The sequence below is a fragment of the Acomys russatus genome, chromosome 8, assembly GCF_903995435.1.
Source record: "Acomys russatus chromosome 8, mAcoRus1.1, whole genome shotgun sequence".
NCBI lineage: Eukaryota > Metazoa > Chordata > Mammalia > Rodentia > Muridae > Acomys > Acomys russatus.
The window spans coordinates 71,121,786-71,145,874 of NC_067144.1; the positions used below are offsets into that span (position 1 = coordinate 71,121,786).

Genomic DNA, 24,089 nt, shown 5'->3' on the forward strand with positions numbered 1-24,089 from the left:
AAGTTAGCTGGGGCTACATAGGGAGATCTTGTAGCAAAAGGAGAAAACAAAACAGAATATGCTGAAACTCCCCAAAAGCAAACTAACAAAACAAGAAAAAACATTTGGTCCTTCCCCAACTTAGTTCATTTTGTGTTGCTAGAATGAGATATCAAAATCTAAAGAAAACAGGTTTAATTTGGTTCATGGTGCCGGTGGCTGTGATGTCAATTTGGCATGGTAAAATGCTGGTTAGGGTCCTCATGGCTATATTGTCGCTTGGTGTAGAAGCATAAGGGAGCACGGTGGCACGCAGAAGGGAGCACGATGGCATGCAGAAGGGAGCACGGTGGCATGCAAAAGATGCTAAGCATAGGGGATGCCCTCACTTCATGATGGCTACCTCTCACGGAGACCCTACATAGCAGGTAAGAACTATGTTCATTTCTTCTGAGAGCAGAGGCCTCTTGACCTAAGGCCCTTCCTCCTGGTCCCAGGTTCTATTACCTTGACATCAAACCTTTATCACATGGACCTTACAGGGATGGACCGCATCCTAACCTTAGCAGCCTGTGTGGGCCTTTGTATGAGAGCCAGGGGTCTCTGTTGGGACCCAGGAGCTGCAAGCATGGCTGCACTTCCTATATTCTATATTCTGTGTGTTTCCTTCCCACCACTGGGTGTGTCACTTGAGGAACGAAGGAAGAGGGTTGAGGGGAGAGCTATACTGGGCCGGGGAGACAGCCTCTACTTCAGGAGGAGCCTGAATTTACTTTAAGTTAATTCTTTGGAATACATGTAATTTGACTATTCATTAATTATGAAACTAAATTTACATATGGATATAGGTATGCATGCTTGCCTACTCCAACCCAATCCAAATGTATCAATTACATGCTGAGGAATGATCATAAAGAAAGAACAAATAGCTTTGTTTCCCATAATTAAACCTGTGTGTTTTCTGTGGTAGAAAATTTTGTGTGTACAGTAAAAGCACTGCAAGGTATAAGACCCTTGAATCCAAGCCAAGATGTTTTAGGTGGGGTTCTCGGCATTACGTGGAGTGAGGGCACGCACAGAGTGGAGTGTGCTCAGAACCAAGGCTGGGGTGAAGTCACAGGATGCACCTCAGGCTGTCAAACTCCCTAAGTTTGTTTTTCAAATGAATTCTGATTATTGGGTCTTCAGAGGTCTTTAAGTGTTTTCGTTCTGTTTTGTGACTCCATGTAAGGCTGCAACCCACAGTTTAAGATGTTTTGATCTACTGAACTGTGCAAATTGGAAAGCTTGCTGCCGACTATTCAATCCCCATTTGCTCTTAGTCACTTGTGTATTTATCCATTCAGTAACTCACTCAAGACCCTGGAGCTTGCTTCTCAGGGGAGCGGCACAGGTTACAGATGAAAGCATAGCTCTGGGAAGAGATGGCCTGCCTAGGAGCCCTGCTGTGCCCCTTATTAGCTGGTGACCAGGAGCTGCATGTGTTGCATAACTCCTCACAGGTTAATATGGAAATAATAACCACGCCTACGATTTGGCTACTTTCAAGATTAGATGAGGTAGATAGGCCGTGCAGAGTGCTTCATAAACGATTAGGGTGGCAGGCATGGGAAGTCATGCAGCTTGTGCCTGTCTGATTAATGACCATGAAGAAGCTGGTTCATTTTTAGTTGCCTCTGCTAGATTAGATAAGTCCAGGTGCCCCTCCATGTCTCTGCCACAATTATTTCTAGGTGGAGCATAGTGGCTGGGTGCCAGTTACTTCAGACACCCGGCTAGGCATTCTCCAGGATACACACTTTTTTTTTTTTTTTTGCCACGATCCTGAGAGAGGTCTCATTTGTCCCGTTCCTAGATGGGGAAAGTGGCGTTTTAGTGTGATGAACCACACCCCAAGCTCACAGAGATGACTTATCCCCCTCCGTCCCCACCTAACGTCAGCCTCTGTGTCCACTTGCCGTCCTTCCACCAAATCATCTGATTTTAGGAAGATGTGTCTGTAAGTTTCACCGATGTGGGTTGAGTGAGACCTGTTCAATTGGAGTCCTTGGCAAGCAACAATCCTGGCCTGTTAGCTGGTGGCTGGGTTTGAGTCACTGACACTCTCAGGAGGTCATTTTCTTCTGAAAGACAAGCTAAGCTAAAGTGTGGGCATGACCTTCACTTGCAAAATGTCAGGGTATTCGGTTTAATCTGATTAGGATGATGGAGTCTGAGGCCTCTAAGTGTCATCATCTTTGAACATAACTCTTCTATTTACATGCATGTAGCTTGGTTTTGCATTGACGTAATATGAGTGTGGAAAAATGTATGTTACCACTAGTGATTTAACCTGACATTCGGCCTCTGGCCCTGTAAGCCAATGTAATAAACCCCTTTATATACACACACGGTCTGTGATTGCTGCTGCCCCACGGGATCCTGGTTTGTGATACAGGAATAAAGATTCTCTGTCTGTGATGGAGGAGGTAGCTGGGCATGGGAGTGCTCACCTGTACTGACTTGGCTAAGTCACTAGTTGTGACGCGTAGCCCCCAACATCCACACAACTCAGAGGAGGAGCATGTGCACTGTGGAACTGACCTCCCACTCCTAGCCTTTGAAACTAGCACCTCACCCTTAGTTAAGTGCCCCCTGGCCTGTAGCCTTGATACCTCAGCAATGCTGTAAGAGGTTCTAAGTTAGTGCTACCAAAGGGGACATCTGACCTCCATCCCAGAGGCTGTGGCGCACGCAACGTCTTGCTTTAAACTGCTGTGTTTTGAAGTCGTTTATTACAAACCAAAAAATGTCTAAAAACATTCATTGCCTTATTATTCTGTTGCTGTGTAAAAATATATACATTTTGGGGCCTGAAGAGATGGCGTAGTAGTTAAGAGGGAATTCTGCTCTTGCAGGGGACCTGAGCTCTGTTCCCGGCACTGAGTGACTCACAACTGCCTGTAGCTCTGACTCTGAAGGATCCAATGCCTCGCCTCTGGTTTCTGTGGGCCCCTACAGTCTCTCTCTCTCTCTCTCTCTCTCTCTCTCTCTCTCTCTCTCACACACACACACACACACACAAAACACACAGTTTCTGTCACCTTCTTGATGACACCACACATTTTAGGTGTCAATTAGTACTTTTCTCACTGCTGGGCAACCTAAAAGCATGGACACCTTAGCAGCACTAAGTTTCCTCCTGCCTGTAGAGCAATTTCATTACACATTTTTATTTCCTTTCTGTTTATTAAGCCTCACAAGACACTCAATTCTTTTATTTTCTTTTTGTTTTTTTGTTTTTGTTTTTGTTTGAGACGGGGTTTCTCTGTGTAGCCTTGGCTGTCCTAGACTCGCTTTGTAGACCAGTTCGAACCCACAGCGATCCACCTGCCTCTGCTTCCCGAGTGCTGGGATTAAAGGCGTGCGCCACCACGCCCAGCTGACTCTCAGTTCGTGACATCCTTGCATTTACGATTCCCAAGGCTTTTCCTCGCTCCCTACACTGTATGTTTCCACACAGAAGCTTTCGTCTCATCATCAAAAACTATTTTTGTAGATGTTCTTTCTCGAAGATCTTTTGTTGACAAATTCTGTGATTTGGCTGAAACCGCTTTTCTTCTGTCTCCACTTAAAATTGTATTTCACTGGGAATAGAGGAGGAGGAGTTCCAGACATTTTCTGTCCTCACTTTGCAGACAGCACTCTGCTACTGTTTGGCCTTTCTGCTCCCTGTTAACATCGTCTGTCATGTCACGTTTGCTCCTTGGAGGCCAACCATTGTCCTGCCCTCCTCTCTTTGGCTGATTTTAAGATGGTTTTTTTTCCTTCTTCTATTTTTCATTTCGTTTCAGGTGTGGCTCATTAGCATTTACCATGCTTGGTGTTTCTAGCAATTAATGAAGCTATATCTTAACTGCCTTCTATTAATTCCTTAGTGGTTAGCTCTTAGAACATTTTCCTTCTATCTCCTTTTTTCATCTCCTGAAATTTTGATCCCGTTTCTATAGTCCACCCCACCCTTTGCTTTGCATAGCTTATATTCAGTTTCTATATGTAGCATTTAAAAATATTTTTTGGTCTATCTGATTTTTCCCCCTGACTTGTCTTCCAGTTAATAAATTATCTTTTTAGTATTTTTATTTTTATGTGTGTGTTTTTGTCTCTGTGTGAGTATATGCCATATGTGTGGGTGTCTGTGGAAGCCAGAAAAGGTATCAGATTCCCCAGAGCTGGAGTTACAGGCAGTTGTGAGTTGCCCAACTTGGGTGCTGGGAGCAGCAAGCTCTCTTATCCACTGAGACATTTCTCCAGCGCCCACTAATTCTTTCAGGTGCTTCTTGTTTTCGATTAGCTCTATTTATTATGTTCTTAATTTCAGCTTAAATACTTTCAGTTGTAAAACACTGGCTCAGGTTCAGGTACTCTGCCGAGGCTCAAAATAGTTACCTGGTTTCTTAGCCTTTTAAGTAACACACATTTTTCAGGATTCATTTTCGTAAATCCTGTGAGGCCTTTTCTTTTTGGCTTTGTTTTTACATTTTTAAATGTCTTGTTTGGGAATGTCATATATGCATGTCACGTACTTTGATCAAATCTACCAGCCATTTGCTCCCTTCCAATTCCTCCCAAACCACCCCAACCTTGCTTTCTTTCCAACATCACGTGTTTGTTTTCTAAACCTGTAGACTACAGTCAGTGCTACCTGTATATGCATGGGCGTGAACCCCTTTATATGAGCAAGGTGTACACCCCTGAAGAACACCAACTTTCTGTCTCCCAGTAGCCATCAGTGGCTAATAGCTGCTCATATGGGCTTGGGGCTTCTTGAAGGCTTCCCCATCCATGCTGAGGTTTCTACAGGCTTGGCCATGTGCAGGTCTGGTGCATGTAGTCCTAGCCACTGTGAGTTCATGTGTACAACATGTACAACAGCAATATCTGGCAAATCCTGGGACCTTGTATGTCACCTGTAGTTTGTCTTGGTTTTCTGTTATCTGTTTATGTCCTCTGGCGTGCCAAGTACTGTGTGTGTGCTGAGCCATAGGCATTCCACACCAGACTTTGCTGAGCTAATTTGATGCTCTGTATGTTTTTGAAAGCAGTTTAGGATAATTTAGACCAATCCATGCAATCCTGGGGTGGCTGGAGTCCTAGCGCGCGCGCGTGTGTGTGTGTGTGTGTGTGTGTGTGTATGTGTGTGTGTTTAGCTGCATTAAGGAGAGGGGAGAGGGCCCCCAGTCTTTTTGTATGTTGGAAGTGGAGTATTGCCCATTGTAGGTACATTGTAGGCACACTCACTTGTGCGCAGGGCTCAGTGCTTAGACCGAGGAGAAGAGACTAATGGGCCCTGCTGAGGGAACCACCCGCTAAGTGGCGAACACAGTGTGTTTTAAACTAGTGACAAACGCAAGGGCTGGACTGAGTCTTTGATCTTTAAAAGGCTCATAACCAGGGTGGTGCACTTCAGCCTATATTTATGTATTCAGGTTTTTGGGAGGAAATCCAAGCAGTCTCCAGGCTGCAGGAACTGGCAGTTTAGGCAAAAAGAAGGGCAATACATGGCCTTTTTACACAAGAGGCAGGCTTGCTTTCCCTCCTTTTAGCCAATGAGCTGGAAGCTTCGAAGGTGCTTACATTGAACCAATCATTGCACAGATGTAAGATATTTGCGAAGAGAAAGACAGACAATTGAAACCAAAAGAAAGAATGCTTTTGTTTCTGAGTTACAGCTGTAACTGGTGCCATTTTTGTTTGCTTTGGTGAAGGCCTCTGGCTGCCTCACGCCGCAGGGCCGCCCACATACACATACCCCCTTGCTCTTGCACTGAGATCACAAACCACATCTGGACAGTTAATTTATGAACAGCTTGTCTATCTCACGGAGCGACCAGTGCATGGACACTGTGAAGGCTGGGGGTGGGGGTTGCTGTGAGGGCTCTCGGGGAGGGGGGTTGCTGTGAGGGCTCTGGGGGTAGCTGTTGTTAAGAGGTAATTAAAGAAATCAGATGTTTAGGTGACTCATCTCTGTGAATAGTTTCATGGTGGTGTTTTCTTTTTTAAAAAATTAATTCTTCACTTTACATCCTGGTTATAGCTCCCTCCTTCCTCTACCCCTGGTCCCGTCCTCCCTCCCTGTTTCCTTCTTCCCCTGCTCCCAAGAGAAGGGGAACCCCCCACCCCAGCAGATCAAGTCGCATCAGGAGTGAGAGCATCCCCTTCCCCTGTGGCCCAGCAAGGCAGCCTCACCATGGGAAAGAGACAAAAAAGCAGGCAGCAGAGTCCATGTCAGAGCTAACTCCCACTTCCCTCACTAGGGGACCCAAGTGATGACTGAGCTGCCCATCGGGGCTACATCTGTGCAGGGGGACCAGGTCCAGTCCATGCAATGGTCCCTGACTGGAGCCCCAGTCTCCCAGGCCCCCCGGGGCCTGGTTAGTTGGCTCTGTTGGTCCTCCCGTGGAACTCCTGTCCCCTCTGAGTCCTCCATCTTCTTCTAATTCAAAAGTATCCAGTCCTTGAGAAAAATACATTTTACCTTGCATGTAAGAGCCACAGATATGGTCTACAAAGCAAGTCCAGGTTAGTCAAGGCTACACAGAGAAACCTTGTCTCAAAAAACCAAAAAAAGAAAGAAAGAAAAAAAAAAAGAGCCAGAAATACCAAAATGCCAGAAGCTGTCATGCTATCTTTTACCTGATTGTCATGGTGACCATGGGTATGTATTGGTCACATGACTAGACTGAGATTCCAAAGGAATTGTGGACAGTAGCAAACTCAATAGATCAAAGATACAGTTTTGATTCTGTATTCATGTCGCTTAAACCACGTTCCATAAATTATGATAAAAATAAGTGTGTGACTATTTATTGCCTAAGCTAATAAAAATATATTTCCAGAATCCTCTATGAATCCTTGCCACCTAAAATGTAATAAAAATATTAGTTCATTTCTTGTCATTATCACAAAGTACCTGAGACTAAGTGCTTTATGGAAAAAAGAAAGAAAGCTAAAAGCTCAAAGTCTAAGAGTGCGCTCTCATGGCTTGGTCTCTGCTCAGGGGCCTTGGGTGTGCCAGGCCACTGCAGAAAGGACCATGACAAAAGCACATGAGTAGAAGAGATCACCAGTAGAGACAGGAAGCCAGGATGAGCCCGGGGAAGGCCCAGGCTTGCTCTTTTATCAGCTTTCTCCTGAGACCTCATGAAGGTTGTATGAGCGGCACACTATTTCCAAAGGCAGCACTCCCGGGAGCTGCTTACACACCCTAGCTCTACAGAATAAAGCCCCTCTCGCCTCACACCCCGGGGAAGGCGCTTCAAACACGAAACCCTTCGGTTCACACTGTAGCACAGAGTAGCCACAATCATGACCTCAACTTTATGCCAACACCCACGTGTTTGGTTTTGAGTTTCATATAGATGAAATTAGACACTAGGTATCCTGATAGTTACACACAGTGGCCACCCATTTTCATCCGTGTGCTATTCACCATGAAAATACAACCATGTATTCATCCATTCTCCATTACAGACTCCTGGGTTTCCAGCTGTTCAAAGCTCTTGGGAAAAATCTTCTGGTGCTTGTGAATGGAAACTGTATGTTTTCCTCCTCTCTGGTGGGAATGCTTGGACTTTGAACAAAAATTTTTGTTTGTTTGTTTTTTTGGTTTGTTTTTTTTTTTTTTTTTGAGTGATGATACCTTGTGTCCCGAGATGGTTATATAAATTTATATTCCCAAGTGTGGTGCCAGAGCTTTAGTCACTTCTCATCCTCTCCAGTTTTTAAAATTGTGTTTCTTTCAATTTCATCCAAACCTTTATTATTGGTGGCAGACGGAGACATAAACCTGCAAATTTAATGATTGTTTTTTGTTGCTGTTTGTAAGTGAGGACTCCCAGAGATATGTCGAGTAGTTAAAGAGCAAGATGACAAATGGCAAATAAGTATGGGACATTGGAAGGCATGAAAAAAAAAGTGTCATTACAAACTTCAGGGAGGAGGTGGGGGTGGGCAGGCATTGGGTTCAACATGTGTGAGTCCAGAGGTAGTGTATCTCCCTGCTGTCTATGGTACACAATAGTAGTAGAACATCTGGCAGAGCTTGTAGGAAGCTGGAAGGAATCAAAATCCAAGAGAGATCACTTCTTCCCCTAATCAAAACGTCATGCATATTGCTTACGGACGTGACTCATGTGTGGGTCAGTTAGGATTAGGGCTCTCCATAGCAACCGGGAACCTCCTATATATGAGAGATGTTTAGTTAGTTGCAGCAAGAAATTGGCCATCCAGAGGTTGGAGGTGAGCTCTGCAGAGACGCTGCGCAGGGCCTGGTGTGATGCCATGCCATCTTCGTCCCTTGGGATGTGGTGTACTTGACCTAACCCTCGCCTCTTCTCTTTAGGGAGGATCAGGCAAGGGGTAAAGATAAAGAGTGAAGCGTGCACAGAGCCACATGTTTAGGAGAATTCCTGGAAGCTGTCACACCCTAGTGCTTAGATAATATTGGCCAGAAGCTTGTCCTGGGGAGCAGTAAGCCAGAGGGAGGCTGGGAGGCTTGAACTTCCTTCCAGGCAGCCATGTGCCCGAGGGAGGCTGTTTTCTGAGGTAAACAGATACAAACTGATTCTGGCAGCCATAGCTTCTCTGAGGCTGATTAACGGAAGAAAGGTGCAGATGTTTTAGCTACACAAATCCTATTGCTCTGCAGGTTTTAACATGCAGGCCATTCTGTCTGACAATTAAGGCACCACAGTCTTAGGAAAATCCTTCCTTCAGTCTTGTCAGTTAGTATAGGGGAGGAGGTGGTGCCAACCGTCAGGCCCCTGCTGAGGGTCAGCGTACTCAGGAAATAAGGCCAAAGGAAAAGTTCTCACCCGTTAATATGTAAAGTAAGAGAAATCCAAGGAGGAGAGTTTAAGGCTGAACTCTCAGACATAGCTTTGCAACGAATCAGCTGTAGGTCATTGAATGCCTTATCAGGAGATGGAACAATGCTTTCTCAGGAGACCCACAGGCATGGTCCTCTGCCAGCATTCCTACCAAAGAGTCTTAGCAACTCTTGTCAGCTACCATACTTTCTACTTGGATGGAGTCTCCATCATTGGATCTGGAAGAACTAGCCAAGAGCATTTAGTTCAGTCTCCCCCTTGTCCTGGACCACTAGCCTGGGGCTGCAAGATAAACTTGTCTTTCCCCAGACTTGCATCTTAAGTAATGACCACTTCATCATGCTCCTTGCTCATGCTAAAGATATCCTGTGCGATGCATCAGCAGATTGTCTCTGCTTTCAAAGGGAGTTCAGAATCATCTGCTCCTTCTTAACCCCTCTCCTGGGGCAGTCCTCAGTGCTGTGCCCCTCTCCTGGGGCGGTCCTCAGTGCTGTCACCTCTCCTGGGGCAGTCCTCAGTGCTGTGCCCCTCTCCTGGGGCGGTCCTCAGTGCTGTCACCTCTCCTGGGGCAGTCCTCAGTGCTGTGCCCCTCTCCTGGGGCAGTCCTCAGTGCTGTGCCCCTCTCCTGGGGCAGTCCTCAGTGCTGTGCCCCTCTCCTGGGGCAGTCCTCAGTGCTGTGCCCCTCTCCTGGGACAGTCCTCAGTGCTGTCACCTCTCCTGGGGCAGTCCTCAGTGCTGTGCCCCTCTCCTGGGGCAGTCCTCAGTGCTGTCACCTCTCCTGGGGTGGTCCTCAGTGCTGTGAGCAGATGGAAACTGAGATCCAGCTGTGCCCTACTCATGGGGTCATTTGCTTTGCTCCAAGATTCTTTCCTCTAACACAACAGATGCCCTTATCAGTTTCCCCATTTTCTTCAGACTCACTTGAAAAGGGCTTGGCCCACCTCGTTCTTCTTGGGACCTTCTCTTCTCACCCCAAGAGCCAAATTCCCCAGGGAAATTCTCTATGAAGGTGTTGGCAGTGTCTGGTCCCAGTCATGTGCTGTTCAAGCTGTGGCTCCTGTCTCTGGCCCTTGGCACTTGCTGTTTCCTTTGTCTAGAACAACTCATTCCCTCACATCCTAAGGAGCACTTCCCTGGATCCCATCACTCCATCCCACCCCATTCTTGTGTGTCTCACTTTCCTCCCTTTCGTATCATCAGCACACGGCGGGCCGATCATGTATCCAACAAGGCATGCTCACCTTGGAGCCACAGGCTCCTTTGTATATGACCTCATTTGGAGATAAAGTCTTTGTAGATAAATGAGATCGACACAAAGTCGCACATACAGTGTGCCTAACCCAATGACTGGTGTCTGCATAAGAGCAAAGCAATGGGACACAGAGATACACGGGGGACAGTATGTTTTTGAAGGAGGTGGTGGAGATGGAAGCCATTGTCAGGGTAAGCGTCTTTGCCCATTTGTTCTAATAAAAGAAATACTGAGTAACTTATAAACAACAGACATTTGTTTTCTCGAAGTTCTAAAGGATGGAGAGCTTAGGTCAAGGAACTGGCTGCCTGGGTGCCTGGTGGGAGCCTCTAGGGGTCTCTGCATCTCTGCTTCTTAGATGGCACCCTGTCGCTGTGGCCCCTGGAAGAGAGAGACACTGTGTGCTCTTGTGGAGGAGACAGGGCGCGAGAGGGTTTGTCCTAGTCTTTCCCACACATCTTTATGAGGTCCCTGATTGCATTAAGCAGCTTGCCATCCTCTGACAAAGTCACCTCCCAAAAGTACTATCTTCCAGTACTTTCAGTACTATCACCTTGGGGTTGAGTTTCAACACAAGAATTTGGGAGGGCAGCATCAGACGCAACTGTGGGGTTTGAGAAAGAACGGGGCTCAGAAAGATCTCTTCTTCAGAGTCTGCAGAAAGAATCAGTGTGCCTGACACCTTGAGGGAGGCCTCTCATCTCGGTAAATAAGTTTCTGTCCTTTGAAGCCATCTGGAGATACATACATCTTCTGGCATGTGATGCATTGCTCACCAATTTGTCTGTCTCATCATTAGGAGGGCAAGAATGTTCGTGACTATTTCTCCTGTGCCTGGCGTGGTGCTGGGGAGAGTAGACACTTACACATATTTCCTGGGAAAGTGAATACATGTTTATTGTGCTGGGAGCCTGATATGGCGGGCTCTCCCTCCCACTGCTTGTAGACATTTTCTGCCACATCCTTTGTGTCTCCCATTCACAGCAGGTGACTCTCCCATTGGTGGCAGGGAGGCTGCACCTAGTTGCCAAAGAAGCACCTTTCTCTGTTCAGAGCCTGGCATCTTTCTGGGCGGTTGAGAGGCAGAGCCTCCCCAGGGTGTCTTGCTAAGTTCTTCACTTCAGAGATGAGGTGTCTGTCTGGGACTAGGACTTAGGGAGGTTAGAGTTACTCTAGGGCAGTGTCAGGGACTTCCTCGTGCTCAAATACCTCTTCACAGATACAGAGCAAATCAGTGGATGCAGCGCTCACAGGGTGAGCATCTCCAACACCACAGGAACGGACAGAGCTTGTGTGCTTCTCTGCAGCCTCACAACAAACAGTTACCAAGCGAGAACTTCAGGCAGAGTGTTGGGACAGTTCCCTTTTCTCTTTCCAGTGCCCTTTACAATTCTTGTTTCCTTTCAGCAGATTTATCCTGCGAATCGCATTAGCTCTTAAACCAGGTCTTTCACTGGCACCCCCGGGATACCATGCCTGATGGGGAGAGGTCCAGGGTTGACAAACACAAGGCAGACAGGCTAAGTGCCTCTGATTCAGTGGGTGGGAAGTCTACCCTGAACCCTGGAATTGGGCGTGTTGCTATCACACTCCTCCCCATGGGACTCTTCTTTGGGAAATAAAGCAGGTGACAAACAGAATGCTTACACGCTTACGTCAGTAAGTGGCACGTACTGTGCTATTTCCACACAGGGAGTAATGGAAGGCGAAGCTCACAGGACTCATACCAGAGTCTCTGGTACTTGGCTATGGCCTTTCTTAGCTAACAACTCCATTGCTGCCTTCACCTTCGTATGGTGTTCTTGCCTGCGTGCCTTTTGATGCCCCCCCTCTCCCCCAATAGGATCGGATCAAATAACCACCCTCATGGGTCAGCATGCCCTCTTTACCGTATCTGTAACAACCTCATGTCTCATTTAGGTCACATGTTAAGGTGCCGGGAGTTAGAAGAGCAACATTACTGTTTACGAGAGAACACAGCTCAGGCCAGCATAGTAATTTGGCTACTTTCTTTCCAAGGGAGCCCAAGTTGTGTCTGTTGTTGATCATGCTGCCTCAGACTGTGGCTGAGATAGCAGCCTGAAGCCAGAACGCAATGTGAGGCCCTGGTATGCACTAGAGCAAAGCCTGGGCTTTGACAGGAATTTAAATCCAGAATTAATTTTAACCTAGCCCATTCAATGGCTCAGATGACCTTGGTAGTAGTCTTAGTCTGGGGCTATAAGCAGCTGACCTAAGGGTTTGTGTGTGTGTGTGTGTGTGTGTGTGTGTGTGTGTGTGTGAGAGAGAGAGAGAGAGAGAGAGAGAGAGAGAGAGAGAGAGAGAGAGAGAGAAAGAGAGAGAGAGAGCACATATGTATGTGCACATGGTATTGGATGCCGCTCTGAAAACTGTCTATTACTCTTTGGCTATAATTCTCCTCCTTACCCTGCCCCACCCTTGCTTAAAAATATTTTTTTTTTCATACAATAAATGGTGATTATGGTCTGCCCTCCCCCATCTCCTCAGAGATTTCTCCCATCTTTTTGTTAGTGTCTCCCTGGCTGGTCTGGAACTCACTATATAGACCAGGCTGGCCTTAAACTTGCAGAGATCTGCCTGCTTCTGCCTTACACGTGTGGCGGTACTGATACAATTATTCTGACCTTGATTGATTCCAATGTTTTCTCATTTCTTCTCCTCTCGTTTTCAGACAAGTTCCCACAGCTGCACAGGCAAGGAGCTGCACGATCAAGGCCAACCTTGCCATCCCCCACCTCCACCTCCTGCCCCGCCCACCGCTAACCTTCGATTTCTAGGAAACTGTGCTTCATTGGCTCACGGGCAAGCTACGCCCCAGTCACGCCACTTCCTGGTCAGCATAGGGAGCCCTGATTGTCCGTTGGAAGCAGATGGCACTTATTAAAGTCTTTCCCAATGTCCTCAGGTTGAGTTTTTACGAGTACTTAAAACATTTTTTTAATGCCTAATTATTGCCCCACCTGCTACACGTTGATGGCTTGTTTACCTGTCTGCGAAACTGCCGGCAGTCTAATTTGTGGCTCTCAATGCAGAATAGAAGCACAAGGCCACTTATTAAAAAGTTATTAATAATTTCAAGATGGCAACAGAAGAGCAGCTAGGTAAATGAGGGCTCTCCGAATAGTATGGTCTTCGCAGATGGCCTTGCCTGTCCGCCTGGCACAAGGGGGGGGGGTGCACCCTCCATCCCTGGGTACCAGCCACTCCACAGACAGCGAAGAAACGAATCAACAGGAGGGTATGGCTGGTTGAAAGGCAGCCATTTTGTGAGGGAGCCGTTGCAGTTTAATTGGACCCTTCTCCTCAGCCACCAAGGTGAGAGGAAAGCGCAGTGGTATGCAGTTATTTGTAACAACAAATAGTCACACTTTGTGTGCATGTAAGACTTTTCATCTTCAGAACACTCTCAAAACATTAATTAATCCTTGCAAAAGCACCAATGAAACTGAAACCAAAAGGAGAATGCGTGGCATGCAGAGTTTAATTACCAATATTAAAATCTGCCACACAATTAAAAATCCTCCTACCAGGACAGTCAACTCACCCCATGCTGCCTTTCACTCCAGAAAAGAGTGTGGGGGGAGTGGGGCTTGGGGGCTTGGGGGGCCTTGGGGGTATATGCAGGGCATGGGGGCACTTGGGGTATGCAGGGCATGGGGGAGCTTGGGTGATATGCAGGGCATGGAGGGGCATGGGGGAAGGGCATGGGGGATGGGCGACTTGAGGGACTTGGGGGACATGTGGGGCACGGGGTGGGGGCCATGGATTCTTATTTGTACTGTGCCAGCGAAGAAGGACAGTTTCTCTGAGCAACCTTAGGGTGTATGTGTCTGTGTGTGTGTGTGTGTGTGTGTGTGTGTGTGTGGAGTGGGGACCAAAAACCTGATGGAGGGTTGTATTTTATTCACTTCTGAGTTGCCTTAAGACCTGGGATCTCAAGCGCCACTAAGTGTGGTCATGAGTTCAGGATGGGCTCATCTTGAGCAAGGATGTGATCAATTCTTGGAATTGGTCAAGCTTGGTTAAGGTCAAGCTCAGCCATCTATTCTGGACCAGAATTTCTAAAAGATACTAACAAATAAGGGTGGTAAGTTCTTAGACTTTGGATGCCAGGAAAGGGCTTTATTACTGGTGAAGCAAAGCTCGAACACAGCCAAAGAGGACAACATGGCAGTCAGTGCCTGTCTGTCTCCTCTGTAGCAGAGAAAAGCCTTCACGGGGGTGGGCTGGGGGTGGGAAGCTGTGGTCACTCTGTCCCCCCTGAGCAGGGGAGCAGGTGGGTTCAGGGTCTCCTGGCGCACTCAGAGGAGCCCTGTCTTCTGAAGGGAAGGGCATTCAGCTCCCCAGAGCATAAAAGAAGGGCTGTGCATGGCATGGCTCTGCTCCCTTTCAGAACTGACAGTACAGGAAGGCGAGGTTGCAGGGGGAACTTCCTAGAGGAGAAACGTGGCAGAGTCTTCTTCAGCCAAGCGACTAGGGCCAATAGGGACCTGTGAGTGTCCACTCTTATTTTCTTTCTCACTTCCAGATTCTTCGGCTGAAGTACTTTTGAGCCTTGTGGTAAAAAAATGTCTCTGCCATCGGTTTAATTTGAAAACCCGACACACAATGTGAAAACGGCAGTCCCTGGGCCAGTTCCACCTCCGTTAACAACCACTATTCTCTATGACCCAGACTCCTCACCCGCATCCCGCTGGTGCCCACAGGCAGTGACACCCTAGGGTACGACCTTCTCACCCGGTACTCAGAGAATCCTGATGATCTCTATAAGCATCCTTGCAGGCTGTTTAGGGCAGTCACATGCCTCACTAGTGGTAGGCAGCTTTTAGGGTGATCTGTGGCAGGACGGTGGTGAGGGCCACACAGAATCAAGACTAAGATGCTAATAACAGTTTTCATGCGGAGGCAAGAATTAACCTTAGAAATTTCTCACTCACCACCAAGACTTGCCTCCTCTATTTACATAAATGGAGGCAGATGATGTGACTGGCTTCAGGTTGGAGACACATATTTTCCACCTCATGTTTGCAAATTCCATTTTTCCTTATTTCATTGTGTGTGTGTGTAGGGTAAAGGATAACCTCAGCTATTGCTTTTTTAGGTTTCTACCTTTTGGCTGAAACAAAGCCCCCCCCCCCCCCCCCCGCCTGGAATTTGCCACGTATGCTAGGCTTGCTGACCAGCAAGCCTCAGGGACCTGCCTGAGATTATAAACCCTCAACATAGGGCTGGAGAGATGGCTCAGAGGTTAGGAGCACTGACTGCTCTTCCAAAGGTCCTGAGTTCAATTCCCAGCAACCACATGGTGGCTCACAACCATCTATAATGTGATCCAATGCCCTCTTCTGGCTTTCAAATACTGTATACATAATAAATAAAATCTTAAAAAAAAAAAAAAAAAAAAAGCCGGGCGTGGTGGCGCACGCCTTTAATCCCAGCACTTGGGAGGCAGAGGCAGGCAGATTGCTGTGAGTTCGAGGCCAGCCTGGTCTACAAAGTGAGTCCAGGATGGCCAAGGCTACACAGAGAAACCCTGTCTCAGAAAACAAAAACAAAAACAAAACAAAAAAACAAAACAAAACAAACCCTCAACACTACACCTATTTTTTTATGTGAGTTCTGGGAGTTGAATTCAGGTCCTCATGTTTATGTCATAAGTGCTTTACTGGCAGAGACATCTCTTCAGCTCTTCTCGTGTTTAAAAAAGGAATTATAACACACCTTCAATTTCCCTCCTACCTGTAGGGCACACCCTGGTGTCTGATCCTACTCCCAGGCCCTCAAGCCCAGTGGTGAGGCATAGTAGAAGTACTTCAGAGAGGGTCCAGACTTGAACTTGAAGCAATTTGTGGAAAATATGTTCATAGTGTGTTGTATGTCATGGCAGAAACAGACAAAATCGATTTGACAGGGCATAGGTGCTTGTCCATTTTTTTATTTGCCGTTCACATGGGTTTTAATATTAGAGTAACAGAAGAGACCGTGGCACAAAGAAAGGAAGACTTTAGTGGCTTAGGGCTGCCTGCGTCGGCTGTGCATGGCCCCCCAGTAGAAGGAAGCTGCCTCGCCCTGCAGTGGGCAGTGGCAATGGGAGTGTCTGCTCTCCTGGGCTACTGAGAAGGGTTCTGGAACATTCTCTCTTATCTCATGTGATTTAAGACCCGAGTGCCAGCGCCCCTTAGGAGGTGTCCTGTATGTTCATACAGAAAGACAGAGGCCTAGCATTGATCTTAGGGTGCCTTGTGACCACATTTAACAATGCCACATGAGGAGGCCGTAGCTGGAAGCTGAAGAACTGTGTTTTCTGAGGGTTTTTTTTTTTTTCTTTTTTCTTTTTCAACACATGTGTTTTTCTGTCATTTCCATTTGGAAGTTTATTTTTTTTCCATTGATCTTTGTACATCCAGAGTAACAGAAATATCCAACAGTTCATTTGGAGATTTTTTTTCACATTCATTCCTCCTAGAACATAAAGTAAACTTAAAAAAAAAATTAGAACCATGCTGTTTATTAGCTGTTTATAAAAGTGAATAAGAAGTAGCTTGTTTTTATGTCTAAAATAAACAAGTGGAGAGAAGCATTTTTTTTCTACAATATTTAGCGAACATAAGAAAAAGTCCTTAGAAACACACAAAAAAGTGAAAAAAGTTATTATAGGCATTAACAATATTTTATAATAAAGCTTGAAATCTATTTACATTACATAAATACAATTGAGTTTGTTGATACAACTCTTTAGGGAGGAAAAAAAAAAAAAAAAGACAAATGATCAGCTTTGCCAATACTGACCTGGCTGAAAGAGGGAAGCTATTCCCAACAAGTAACCAACCAACCAGCCGAAACCCTCAAATAAATGTACACTGCAGAGTAAACAAAAGATTTTGTTCAGATATGGAAGAAAATAATATTCTGAGATTGTTGTCAAACCACTTACTTTCCTGTATAAAAGACCCTAAACATCTCATGCCTCCCACCACAAAATTAAAAGAAAAAAAAAAAAAATCAAACCTCAAAACCCCTAGGACAGAATGTCCCAGGGAAAAATATTTTAAGAAAGAAATCTGCAATCCTCAGTAGAGGCCTTTTGAAAGAAATGCTTTGCTCCTTCCCCTAGTCTGAGCACGTGCGCAGGCGCAGGAAGTTTGTGCAGCAGTACAGCCGCTCAGCCACCCGGTGTGATCAGCGGGCTTTCTGTTGCTGTTATCTGGACAGCAAGCAGACCCAAAATGGCCAGCAATGCCTCTGTTGGGAGAAACTCATGAGCAAGAGAATGGCTGACTCACCCTGTTCTTTATGCAAGCGGAGAACTGGACCTTCTGTGTTCTGGACACTTGGTATGGGGTAGGGTGTGTGTGTGTGTGTGTGTGTGTGTGTGTGTGTGTGTGTGTGTGTGTGTGTGTGTGTGTGTGTGTGTGTGTGTTGCTTCCTCAGAAACTGCAGGAAAATGAAGGTGAAGTTGGAAAAGGGAAGAGAAAAGAGAGAAGAGATATTGGAGGGGACACAGAGGGAGAGAAAAACAACAGGCCTTAAACAAACAGTAGAAAGAGCTTACTCTGCTGTTCTTGTCCCCACCCAGTACCCCCGATAGCCCCGGTGGTCTCAGAAGAGGCCTGTGGGTCCACCTGACGCCTCCGAGTGGGGTGACACCTGGATGCACCTGAAGGTATCAATGGTTTCTCAGGTAGGAAGATGTGTCGTTTGGAATCTGTCTCCAAGACGACGACGACGAGTGCCTGCCTGATTTCTTTGCTGAAGGGACTGACTACTGCATAACCCAATGAAGCTTTAGGACGAACTTAAGGGCTGACCATCCACAACAGAGTGACAAGCCTGGTTCCCAGGGTTGAGGTTCCGTGTGTGAGACTGCCTGGTTCCTCTCTCAGGGCTAGAGTGTCTTCAGGTATCAAACTCAATATGAAAAAATAGAACTCTTTCCCCTCTCTTTGTCTAGCAGATTCTCAGGGCAGATATAGCAACCTATGCCAAATGGAACCTAATTTTGGAGACGTAAACCACCGGTCCTTTTTATTTTCTGACAATTGAGGACAGCTTAGCTGTTCACTTGTTCTGTGGAATGAGACTGAATGGAGGAAGAAGATATGTCTGACGTGAAAATCTATTCTGAGTTTCTCTGAGATCTCCTATAGGTCTTCTCCAGATAAGAAAAACCTGTTATATCACAGGTTAACCTCTTATCAAAGTGCTGCTGCTCCGTGTAAAACAAAGAATCAATATATAGATATAGATATAGATAACTCAAAAAACAAGTTGTATTTTTAAATAAGTCCAGCTGTTTTTGCTGCCTGCAGCCAAAGATCTAATCTGAATGCTTAAATTTATAAAATAATAATAAAATATCAAACACTGCTCTGAAGTCCCGCTTTCACGAGTTCCTCAGAGTTGACCTGATATCATTTCAACGAATTTAAGAGGTACATTAAAAAGCAACCAGATCATTTTGAGCACACACATGTCAAAATCAGCAGTTAGGATTTATACTTTGTAGAACAACTGCATTTTGACCAAGCCTCCACTATTACAACAGTGCCGTTACATTTACAGTGACGTGATCTACGTCTGTGCCGTAGCCATGGACCGCAGGGACTCTTTCCTATTAGCCTGATGCACAGATAAAGTGCACAAACCCCAAAGGTGAGGAGCTCAGCCTGGTTGAATCGACTCAAAGATGCTGGTGAGTGAGCTGCTTCCCTGGGTGTCTGGCACGGACTGACGTGGTCTCTGTCCCCCATGACTGATCCCACTAAGATAGGTAGAGGGAAACTGACTCCTTTAGACTTTTGGGGTACACTCTCTTAAAACTCAGCCTTTGGGCCTCAAAGGCAACTGGTCTTAACCTCTTCTACTTGGATCTTTGGGGTGCAGCCACAAGTTTTGGTTTTCATCAATGAACAGGTACTACTAATGGGAGGTAAATAAGGGATCGTAGTCACTGATTTGGGGTCTGTGTGAATACTGGGACTCCGGCCAACAGCTTACCTGCATACGCTGTTATAAAGCATGCCTGAATGAGATGGCCTTGGAGCAAGCATCCCTCCAGGCCGACATGAAATCCTCCTCAGAGCTATATTCATTGGCATCTCTGAGCCTTCCACGGCAGAGCTTTGCCTTTCTTTTTGAGGAGAAAGAGCCAGGTATGAGACCCTTCATTGAACCTGGCAGAAGATGTCATGCTTCTGACCTTGGAGTGACCCTCAGTGTCTAAAATCCGATTAAAAACATAGTTGCATTAGCTACCAACTTGTTTGAATAACATAAGAGGGAGTTTAATGTAAACAATTATCTCTAGATAACCAAGCAATCACATAACCCATCCTTTTTTTTTCCAGCCGTTTTCAATGCAATAACATTTAACTTTGGCTATTATAAAGAAAAATGTAGTACTTGATATTTTTTCTTAATATAAGTACATTTAAATAATTAAAAAAGTATCAACACATATGTAAATGTTCAAACATTGAGATACATAAATATCTAGGGATTTCTTTGTGGAAATACAGTAGTTAAAAAAATGACCCAAAGTTGTAGCTGTCGTTAAAAAAAAAAAAAAAAAAAAAAAAAAAACCAAAAATATCAAGAAACAAAAAGAAACAAAACCCCAGCTACATGAAGTTTAAAAGTTAAATAAACCTTACAGAAAAGGGAATCGTATTTCTTTCAGTTGGTCAAAGGAAGAAAGAGGCAAGCTCAAATCTATACATATTTAAAAATAACGACCACCCAGATGCAAACACGCACTTTTTTTTTCTTTTTTTTCTTTTTTGCAGTTGATAAGGTGCGGAAAAGAAACTCCTAAATGAGAAATAGATGCCAAACAGGATGAGCTGCGTCTTCCCCGCCCCGAACCAAGAAAAAAAAACTCCACACTCTTTGGAATAAACAACGTGGTTAAAAAGTGAAGTCAGGGGTATAAAATCTTTCTTTTATTCACAGCATTGCTAAATCAGAAGCATTCACAGTTTCCCTCCGGGAACCTTCTTGTTGGCCTCCGAGGGCCCTCCTGGCCGGGGTCTGTGCTTGGATGGCAGGTGCTACTGGGCTCAGTCCCTCGATGGACGGACGGGCGGGCGGGCGCTCAGTAGGGCCGCCACACGGCCTCCTCCAGGCGCGCGGGTGGCATGTTGGTGGGTGAGTTGCTGTGGCTGCCCTCGGTCTCCACCACGTCGCTCTGGCTGGGGAGGCTGGGGTTGAGCAGCGCCGCGCCCGTGGATGCGTTGGTGCAGGGCGGCAGGATGCGAGGGGGCGATCGCTCGCCACCCACCATGGAGAACTGGTAGGAGCCGGCGGAGGCACCGTAGTACAGGTGGTAGGAGGGCGAGCCGGTCTGGAAGGGCCCGGCCTGAGCCTGCGAGGAGCCGGGGTAGGGCGGCGGCAGGTAGGTGTGGTAGCGAGAAGCCGAGCTCATGGCTGACATGCCAATACCAATGCCTGAAGTGACCGGCGGTGAGTAGGTGAAGGCGCCGGGGTAGTGCATGCGCGGGTCTGAGATGGACGGCAGCGTGGGGAATTGGCGTGGGTCGCCGAAAGCTGTCAGGTCCGGGGCCGCTGTGGGGGGGGTGGAGGAGATGGTGTGAGTCTGTGGTCAGGGAGGCAAAGCCTTCCTCCCTGGCTCCTAGAGTGTTGCAGCCCAAGACACACAGGATTGCCCATAGCGCCCCTGCCCATGGGGGGGGAGGGGCACAGAGTGTTCCCGCCCCACACACCGGACTTCCCAGAGTGCTCCTAGCCAAGGAGGAGGGTCAGAGAGAGTGCGCCCGCCCCACACACTGGATTGCCCACAGCCTCCTGCCCAGGGAGGAGGGACCACTGAGAATATTCCTGCCTGAGATATATGCTTCCCTAGAACGCAACAGGATAAGTAACTCAAGCTACTGTCACTTAAGAAGGTTAGATTGTATGCAAAATGCTGCTGCCAGGGAGTAGGGGGACTACCCAGAGTACTGCTGCTTCCCAGGAAGTGGGTTTCACCCAGCATGCTGTCATAGACAGTGTGAGAACACAAAGTGATGGCAGACATTTTGTGGGGACTGGTGCCACATGTGTCATGACATGACATAGCACGTGTATTGTATAGGTACCCAACTGTCACACATACGGTAGATTGACATGATGTTTCCAGTATGTTACCCTCCCAGGTTGACAAGCTGTAGCCCATCAGCCAAATCTGGCGGGCAGAAGTTTTGCGTGACCTAAGAATTAAGAATGAGTTTTACTTTTTTGAATGGTTGTAAAACTGTAGAAACAACAACAACAACCCATTCAACCTTTCTGTTTCTATGTTGTTTGTTGAGACTTAGGCTTAGTCGGCAGCACAAGGTGGCCCTGTGTGTGCTTAAGGGTGCTGAGCAGCTCCCATGGCTAGTAGGTGACCAGGACTACCAAGCCCTCAAAGCCCTTTACTGGAAAAAAAAAAAAAAGCCTATCCTCTATTTATATGAAAACATTAATACATTTGTATGTTGGTAATATAATAAGGACATTGGCATAACACAGAAATACGACAGTGTACAGTGACATAACATTACAGTAATGGAGGCAATGGATGCACTGATGTTACTAATAGAATAGACTACACATAAACATATTATACCAACAATATTATGTCATCGCACATAGTACTCAGGTTGGATAATAGAAAACTGTCACTTTTGAAGGCTCTGAGCCCTTGGAAGTTGGCTAATTTCCTGTTACTTGGCAGTGTGCATGCTGTGGAGGCGATGGCGTGAATGTTGGTGATTGGCACGTCACTACCTCCCTTCTCACTTGTTCCCGTCTGAAGTGACGTTAGGCGTTTGATGTCATATCTTTATCTAACAGCTGTTTCTGTTTTCTTTTTAAAGGAACTTTTCTTTTTGGTCATGTTGATTCTTGTGTGGGTATGTGCATGTGTGAGGGCAGTGTCCGCAGAGGCTAGAAGAGGGTGCCAGGCCCCCGGAGCGGGTGTGTGCTCTTAGCTGCCGAGGGACCATCTCATGAGCTGCTGCTTTACCAGCTTTTAACACAAAACAATATAACAACTTGTTTTGTCCGGAATGACAAACTTTCCTTACAGGGCTCGTTTTTTACAAACTGCCCTTGGCTGTCCTCCCATGGCTCCCTGTGACCCTCTGCACTCCGCCCATGTGCATGCTGCTTCCGGGGCGGGCCAGGGGACGTGAGAGCCAGCACACATTCCCTGCAGATCAGTTTACCCAAAGTGCCACTGCTGGCGCGTTCAGCATGTTACTTCTAGGACCCGGTTGGAGACTGACTTATCCTTGTGGGCTGTTCAGCAGCATCTCTGTCTTTTACCCAGCAGATGCCAGCAGTGCCTCCTTGCCCCCCCCCCAACCCCCCATCACCACCGTGACATCCCAAAATATCTCCAGACATTGCCAAATCATCTGAGAGTGGGTGTAAGGGGTGAGTGTTGGCCCCCTGCTGAGAGCCAGCAGTGTGAATTAGGGTGGTGTTGTGGGGAGCCTGTGTCCCTCAGAATAAGAGCCAGCTTTGAGTCACAGCAGCACCGCTCAAAAGACACCAGCAGAGCAAGGGCGAGAACCAAACAGCCAAAATGTTAAATTCTCAAACTGACACCCAGAATAACTTTACACTCTTCTGGCATGGGGCCTGGACCCTGCTGGAGAGAGACTTGAGGGGAGCTAAATGCTTCCTCTGAAAGGAAAGCTACCGGGCGGATCATTCTGGTTTTGGAAGGCATAGGCTGTGATCAGCTTCCTTCTATCCCAAGCCTATTATGCCAGTCCGGAGAGCTAGTGTTTGTGTCCTTGTTTCTCCTTCTCCTCCCTCTCACAATAACCTTTTATTGCTCCAACACAATTTTACAAAAGGAACTCTTGTGTACATTTGGGGTGAATGTGAGAGAAACAGAGTCCTCGTCAGAGAGGTAATTAGAGTTTATAGGCACAGCCGAGGTCTGCAGCAAATCCCGGTACTAATGAGGAAACCAGGAGGCTGACTTTCAAACAAACACTCCTGTTAATCTGTTCAAAGCGAGTCAGACATGTGGGCAGGGAAAATGCTGTAAACTGACAGTGGTTCTGGGGCTGCCCTGGCCCAGCTGCCCTCTAGCTTCTCCCACCAGGCCGCACCTCATTCCACAGGGTTCACCCCCGCCCCCTCGCAGGGGCCGTGCATGCATGCATGCGTTGAGTTCACAAGCTCTTTGTCACTTGTTTTGCTTGTGAGCCGTGACACGTTTGAGAGTTAACAGGAAGCCTTACTCCATTTTTTTCCCCAGTTAGATTTATGCAGTCTAAGGAGAAGCCGAGGTAGGAGGGAAGAGCGTTAGGCAGATACGGTCAATTTGTTGTCATCTGACGCAGTGCTCTGGACACAAGCAAATGCCTCTGCCCATTACCCCTCTTGCTTCGGTTGCCCTGAGACCAAAAGGTGAATCTGCTGGAAAAAAATGAATGAAAGGTCACCCCGTTTCACAGCCACCCACGTCTGAACATGCTCTGCCGTCCCGGTACCAAGTTACCGGAATCTTCCATGAGTCCCTGCTTTGTCATGGGCATTAGTGCAGGGGTGCTGGCTGTTACAGTCTTAGCTGCTGGGGCAGAGTGTGCAGGAGATCGGAGAGAGTCAGGCTTCTTTCTCTAGGAGGTCAAGTTCTCCGTCCCTTTGTCTCTCTTTCTCCTTCACCCCTCTGCCTTCACCCCTCCCTGTCTCATCTTTACATACTTTATAATAATAAAAAGTGCCCTATTCATATGTTTGTTTTCATTTACAAATATTATTTTATTTTCACTGCTGTTTGTTAGGTGTGGGTGGGCTTGCGCGTGCTGGAGGGAGGAGGCAGATGCCCTGGAGCTAGAGTTATGGGCAGCTGTGTGCTAGTTAATGTGGAGCCTGGAAGTGAACCCAGGTCCCCTGTTAGAGCAGCGAAGATTCTTAACCACGGAGCCATCTCCAGCCCCACTTATATGCCTTTTAAAATTCGGTCT

General features: G+C 46.8%; 1 protein-coding gene across 2 annotated transcripts in view; it reads right to left on the minus strand.

The window, feature by feature from the left end:
• Nucleotides 1-19,964: 19,964 nt before the first annotated feature.
• Runx1 (RUNX family transcription factor 1) overlaps nucleotides 19,965-24,089 on the minus strand; it is a 224,831-nt gene continuing 220,706 nt past the window's right edge. For both annotated transcript variants that reach the window (XM_051150272.1, XM_051150273.1), the window contains one exon: nucleotides 19,965-20,685. In XM_051150272.1, coding sequence (XP_051006229.1) covers nucleotides 20,216-20,685 — 470 coding nt within the window. In that variant the 3' untranslated portion in view covers nucleotides 19,965-20,215. The remainder of the gene's footprint in view (nucleotides 20,686-24,089) is intronic.